A 7,133-nucleotide genomic window follows, 5' to 3' on the forward strand; every position below is an offset into this window, starting at 1 on the left:
TATTTTTTGAGATGGAGTCTCACTCTGTCACCCAGGCTGGAGTTCAGTGACACGATCTCGGCTCACTGCAAGCTCCACCTCCCAGGTTCATGCCATTCTCGTGTCTCAGCCTCCCAAGTAGCTGGGACTACAGGCACCTGCCACCACACCCGGCTAATGTTTGTATTTTTTTTTTTTTTTAGTAGAGACAGGGTTTCACTATGTTAACCAGGATGGTCTCGGTCTCCCGACCTCATGATGCGCCTGCCTCGGCCTCCCAAAGTGCTGGGATTACAGGCTTGAACCACCATGCCTGGCCCTCATTTTTATCCTGTTTAAACGAGTAGTCCTGGCCTGGCATGGTGGCTCATGCCTGTATCCCCAGCACGTTGGGAGGCTGAGATGGGAGGACTGCTTGAGCCAGGAGTTTGAGACCAGGCAGAGCAACGTAGTGAGACCCATCTCTACAAAAAATAAAAGAGTTAGCCGGGCATGGGGGAGCACACCTGTGGTCTCAGCTACTCGGAAGGCGGAGGTGGGAGGATCTCTTGAGCCCAGAAGTTGGAGGCTGCAGTGAGCTATGATTGCGCCACTGCGCTCCAGCCTGGGCAACAGAGCTAGACCCTGTCCTTCCCCCACAAAAAAAGAGAAAAACAAAAAAGCGGTCCTTAACGAAATGCTTTTAAAAATTACTTTCAGTTTTCCTTTTCATAAAAGCAAGGTCTGTTTGTAGTAGAAATGTCAGGAGAGTTGCAAAAGAGAAAAACCACCGTGACCCCATCCTGGTGACTTATGACCCTACCTCTAGAGTTAATGTTTTGGTTGAGGGAGTCTCAGGACTGGCCTCTGGACTCTTGTCTGACCTGCTGCTTTGTCCCGCAGGGAAGTCCCACCTGGCCATCGTGCAGAAGGTGAACAACGAGGGTGAGGGCGACCCCTTCTACGAGGTCCTGGGCCTGGTCACCCTGGAGGACGTGATCGAGGAGATTATCAAGTCGGAGATCCTGGATGAGTCCGACATGTACAGTGAGTCCAGCCCTCCACAGGGCTCAGGACCCCTTTCCGGCTTGGATCGAAACCTGGTGTCCCTAGCTGGAGGGGCCATAGTGCAGGACACAGGAGGCCTAGCATCCCGAGGCCCGGTGGCCAGGTGCCCTGCACTGGCTGCGGTGAGCAGGGAGCAGGTGACTGAGAGCATTGCCCGGAGGCTGCCTTCACCCTCGGCCTCTGTGCCTTGGCGTCACCCCGGGACCCTGCCAGCCAGAGCCCGCTGCTCCTGCGTGCGACTAGGGGCTGGAGAGCAGGAGCTGCGGGGCGGGTCTCTTCCCGACTCCTCCGGGGTCTGTGTTCTCAATTCCACGCTCTTCCTCCGGCAGCTGACAACCGAAGCCGGAAGCGGGTGTCTGAGAAGAACAAGCGCGACTTCTCCGCCTTCAAGGATACGGACAATGAGCTCAAAGTGAAAATCTCCCCGCAGCTCCTCCTGGCTGCTCATCGCTTCCTAGCCACAGGTAGGAGAGTGAGGAGGACCTTCCGGTCTTGGTGGAAATACGGTCACGGGGGGAGAAGTCCTGGGTCTCCGGCTACTTTCCCCCATAGGACGAGGGCTGCAGCAGGTGAGGGGTGCAGAGACAACACAGCCAGCCCCGGAAGGGGCCAGGTGCCTACTCCACCCCCGGGGATCTCCCTGCAATTCGTGTGCCATTAATGGGCAGCTACTGCAAACTTAGGAAGCATCCCAGTTATTATAGTTAATAGTTTGGGAAATAATGACTAGGCACTATGGCTCACACCTGTAATCCCAGCAGTTTGGGAGGCCAAGGCAGGAGGATTGCATGAGCCCAGGAGTTCGAGACCAGCCTGAGCAACATGGCAAGACCCCCATCTCTACAAAAAATACAAAAGCCAGACATGGTGGTGCCCTCGTGTAGTCCCAGCTACTCAGGAGGCTGTGAGATGGGACAGTTGCATGCCTGTGGTCCCAGCTACTCAGGAGGCTGAGATGGGAGGAAGGACCTCTTGAGCCCAGGAGTTTGAAGCTGCAGTGAGTTCTGAATGCACCACTGCACTCAGCCTGGGCCACAGAACAAGATTCTGTCTCAAAAACAACAAAAAAGAAAATAACCACTGAGGTGGGCCCCTAGGCTGGCCAGGCCCATCAGGGCTTGTGGAATGGGAAGAAGGGATCCTTCTGCAGGCCTGCTGGGTGCGGCTAAACCCCTGGTGCGCTCACCCACTCTGAGGAGCTTGCATCCAGCTCTGCTCTCATCTCTCCGGCCCTCCCCTCTGCAGACGTGTGCTGGTTCCTGCAGGAATTCACCTCTAGTTCAGAGACATTTCTCTCTTTTCAGCCCTGATTCAAAGCTCCGTTGGGGACTTGGGTGACAGGTTCTGTTCTGCCCGCTCTGTCCCCTCCTCCACCCTACCCAATTCATCTTCCTTCCCACCCCTTACTTGCTAAAGGGATGGTAATTCCCTCTCCATTATTGTTCCTGTGGGATATCGATGCTGATGCAATAATTATGGTCACATACACTAAGCGCTGTCCATGTGCTATCCCATTCGCCCTCACAACCACCCTGTGAAGCTTTTACCCCCATATTACAGATGAGGAAACTGAGATGCGGGTTATGTAATTTGCCCAAGGTCACGTGCTGTTCTTGCAGGAGCCACTGTTCAAGCCCGGGCAGGCAGGCAGGCACCCTCGGGTCCAACCAGTCAGAAGCCAAGCGTGCTCCTTCCCCGGGGAGGTGCAGAATTGAGGGCCGGCCGAGCAGGGAGGGAGTCTGACCACGGCATGGCTACTGTGGTTTGGGTGGATGCACAGCGGTGATCGAGCTTTAGGGCCACCTGGCCAGCCCCGTGTAAGGTTTCCTCTCTGTCCTCCTACAGAGGTCCCCCAGTTTAGCCCCTCCCTGATATCAGAGAAGATCCTGCTGCGGCTGCTCAAGTACCCAGATGTCATTCAGGAACTCAAGTTTGATGAGCATAATAAGTACTACGCCCGCCATTACCTGTACACCCGAAATAAGCCGGCCGACTACTTCATCCTCATCCTGCAGGTGAGCCCACTCAGCCCTGGGCCTGCCGCCTGCTCCCCCTGGCACCGCAGCACCCCTCGGGCCCTCTTTCCCACCTGCTGCGGAGGTGCATGGCTTCCCGGCCTGGGGAGCCTGCCACCTGCCCTCGAGCCCCGCCTGCCCCACGTGGCTGTGCTCTCCCTTCATCTCACAGGTCAGGCCCCTGAGCTCTCCAGGGCTCCAGTACCGGCCCTTCCTCCTGCCCCACCATCCCTTGTTCCTCACTCCCCCTCCTGCCTCATCCTTTCTTTCCTCCCTCACTCTGTCTCTAACCCCAGCCCTGTGTTTTTTCAGGGGAAGGTGGAGGTGGAGGCAGGGAAGGAGAACATGAAGTTTGAGACGGGCGCCTTTTCCTACTATGGGACTATGGCCCTGACCTCGGTCCCCTCCGGTGAGTTGTTGGGCAGGGTCTGTGCTGCACTCTGGCCCCCCTGCAGCTGGGGAGCCATGGACAGACACCAGAACTGAGCGTGGGCCCGAGAGCTCATAGCCAGTTGGCTGGGGCAGAGGGAGGCTTGTGAGGTGGGAGCCGCCAGGGCCCGGAGCGAGTGGTATGGAGGAGCAAATGGAGCTGCCCCTTTGGATGGGGTCCAGAAACTGGAGGGGAAGAGAGGAGAGAGGGATTTTAGAGCAAAGGCCGGGAGGCAGCAGAGGGCATGTCCAGAGGTAATGAGGAGACCAGCCTGCCTGGGGAGGAGGCCTGTGGGCAGGAAGGCCCAGGGCCCTGCTCCTGAGGACAGGAGGGGAGTCTGGGCGTCCAAAGTGCCTAAGGTCAGGAGCCAGGCGAGGGCCTGTTTGCCAGGCCAGGCTACAGATGGGTTTGGCTTTCCGAGGGACGCGGCTACTGGGGTTTGGTTAGAGGTCAGCTCTGATGGAATAAAGGGCCTAGGGGACAGACAGAAGGGAGACTGGGCACCCCCTGACAGGTGTGACGGAAGGTCTGGGGACGCGCCGCTCTGGCCGCCCCAGTGCCCTCTCCGGTGCTGAGTGGCTCAGGCTTTCCCCGCAGAGCCCCGCAGACAAGGCCCTGCAGGCCCAGGTCTCGCCAGCTCATCTCCTTGCTCCTCTCCAGCCTTCGGTCCCGGGGCGAGGTTGCTGCAGGGTAGAGAGAGAAAGTCCACTTTGGTGCTGGAGAACAGGCCACACCAGTGGGGTACGTGCTGCAGTTCCCAGAGAAGCTCTGTGCTGTGCCTCTCATTGTCCTTTGACAAAAAGGACCCCAAGGGGAATGGGGTAGGGCACCCATGAATATTGACACCCAGCTCAGCTTATCCACCATGTCGTCGGCTCCTCCACCAGATGAGTGGGGCATGGCAGGCTCCCTGGGCAGGGGACAGACAGGGCCCCAGAGAGAGGCTCTGAGTAGGTGGACCCTGCCAGATGCCTGAGGCCTGGGGAGGACTTCCTGTGCCTCCAAGAGCAGCTGTTCTCTGTTCAGCTTGAGGAAATCTCGTTCAGAAGGGCGGGCAGGCACGGGAGGCTTCCCCCAGGCACTGCTTGTGCAACGAAGCCTCAGAGGCCTGGTCAGGGCCCAGGCTCTGTCCCTCCACCTGTAGTCTCTCTGTTCCCACTTAGTGTGGCCAGAAGGGAGGGGAGATGACTGGGCATACTCAGCCAGCTTCTGCCCATCTCCGCCCAGGGCTCATTGCTGTGCCCTGAGCACCCTTCCCATCAGAGCCACGTCCCTTTCTCCACTGGGCCCGTCTCTGCCCAAAGCAGCCTGACCCCGTCAGGTCTGCCTCTGTCCTGTGCCTGTAGCTCCGTGTCCTGTCTCCTGACTGTGCCCATCACTGACCTTCTCTTTTGCTCCAGTGCCTTCAGTCCAGGTCGGGTGTCCGCCTGGCAAGCGGAACTCCCTGCTCTGCTGGCTCACAGGTAACGTGGCATGGCTGAGGGTCACGCTGCCACCTGCTGCCTGAGCCTGCACACTGCAGCTGCATTAACCTCCCGACAGGGACCCGGGCGCCCGCCTGTTCGGTGTTGGCCGTCCGACCTCAGTGGCTCCGACCTCAGTGGCTCCAACCTCAGTGGCTCTGCTTGGCTGGGGCCCAATTTCTGGGCAGCTTTGCTGCCTCAGCTCTAGAAGGGGCGCCCAAAAGTCTCTTAGTCCTTGAGATCACACACCCATAGACACACATACACAGACACACGCAGATATATACACCCACAGACATACACAGAGACACACAGTGAGATACCACACACAGAGACATACACAGACACACGCAGATACACACACCCACAGACACACATACAGAGACACACAGTGAGATACCACACACAGACACACAGATACATACACCCATAGATACACACACACAGACACACACATAGATACACATACCCAGAGAGACACACAGAGATACCACACACAGAGACAGATACATGCACCCATAGATACACACACACACACACATAGATACACATACCCAGAGAGACACACAGATACCACACACACCCACAGACACACACCCATAGACACACACACACAGACACAGAGATACTACAGACACCCATAAACACAGAGACACCCCACACAGAAACACACACGCAGATACACACATCCATAGACACACACCCATAGACACACCAGGATACACAGACACACACAGAAACACACACCCATAGGCACACACACACACAGAGACAAACACAGATACACACACCCATGGACATACAGACACACACAGAAACACCCACCCATAGGCATACACACAGACACAGGTATATATACACAGATACACCCATAGCCACACAAACACAGAGACGCACAGATACCACACACAGATACACACATCCACAGACACACACACACACACACACACACAGAGGATAGGCTGGGACTGGAGGGTTGCTCCTGGCCCCGCCAAGTGAGTGCCGGCCAGCCTGCTGCCCTCCACGGCCAAGAGGAGATGCACCCCAGTGGGTAAGCACTTCCTGTTCCAGGCCACCCACACACCGTGGCAGGGTGACTTGTCATCTCATCAGCTTTCTCTAAAAGACTTTCCAACTTTCTTCATAAGCTTTGCTTCCCGTTCAGCTGCTGGCCCAGTAGGCAACTGCGAGGCCATGAGGGGCATGGCCCCGGGTCAGACTGCCCACTCAAGAGCCACCTCCACAGTTGCTGGCTAAACACTCTCTGTGCCTGCTTTCCCCTCTGTGAAATGGGAACAATGCATGGACCCCCTTCTTAAGAGTTATCAGGAGAGTACGTGAGAGAATCGGTGTAAAATGTTGCGTTAGAGCTCAAGTATTATTATTTCTGTTTTTTCCTGATTACAATGAAAATGTGGTGTTCCAACCAGAAAGTCTTTCAGGAAAGGCCACTGCCATATGCTGCTTCTGGCCTCGGACGTGTCACGCTCCTGACGCCTGTCCGGGGAGTCGGTGGGAACAGGGTCAGACTCATTCAGCTTGAGGCTTGCTGGGATTCCCGTGTGCACCCAGGGCCGCAGAGGGCACAGGACAGTGCTGGTCTTGCCAAGTGTGGCCTGTGCCCATCAGGAGCAGCACTAGCATCTTTCAGCTCCTCACACCCCAACAGCCCTAAAAACCCATCACCTCAGCCCGGGGATTTCCATTTTACATTTGTACAGCTGGGCCTTCTTCTGTCTGAACTGTTCCAAGGTATAGTCTGCTATTTTGGCCCTCTGTTTAATAAATAAATAAGTAGATGGAAAGGTAACTTAGAAGCAGTTACTCCCTGTCCCTTTCAAACCTCCCCAGTGTGACCTCAGCCTCCCTCCCCTCCTCTGGGCTCACTCTGGTTTCATGGATGTCCAGGAGGTGATGCACCCGTGATGTGAATCCTGAGAGCAGGTGTGCGCTCATTGATTAATTCTCCACTTCATGTATATTCCTGGGGGTTTTTATTATAAATAGTACCATGATATAAACATTTTTACGCAAAAAAGCAAAAAGCTTTCCCTGTGTTTAAGGTTATGTCATTAGGATATCCTTTCAACAATAAAATTACCAGGTCAAAACCTTGTAGTTTTTGTTTTACTCATAAAAGTAAGGTAGCTTATTGGGAAAATAGAAAAAAGTCTATTTTTTTTTTTTTTTTTGAGACGG

The 7,133-nt window shown here is 55.5% G+C and overlaps 1 protein-coding gene across 1 annotated transcript in view; it reads left to right on the forward strand.

Moving 5' to 3' along the window:
* CNNM4 (cyclin and CBS domain divalent metal cation transport mediator 4) overlaps positions 1 to 7,133 on the forward strand; it is a 73,307-nt gene that overhangs the window by 58,803 nt on the left and 7,371 nt on the right. The window contains exons 2-5 of the mRNA XM_011956531.1: positions 862 to 1,005; positions 1,356 to 1,490; positions 2,872 to 3,041; positions 3,354 to 3,450. Coding sequence (XP_011811921.1) covers positions 862 to 1,005; positions 1,356 to 1,490; positions 2,872 to 3,041; positions 3,354 to 3,450 — 546 coding nt within the window. The remainder of the gene's footprint in view (positions 1 to 861; positions 1,006 to 1,355; positions 1,491 to 2,871; positions 3,042 to 3,353; positions 3,451 to 7,133) is intronic.

The sequence above is a fragment of the Colobus angolensis genome, unplaced genomic scaffold, assembly GCF_000951035.1.
Source record: "Colobus angolensis palliatus isolate OR3802 unplaced genomic scaffold, Cang.pa_1.0 Scaffold42, whole genome shotgun sequence".
NCBI classification, from domain to species: domain Eukaryota; kingdom Metazoa; phylum Chordata; class Mammalia; order Primates; family Cercopithecidae; genus Colobus; species Colobus angolensis.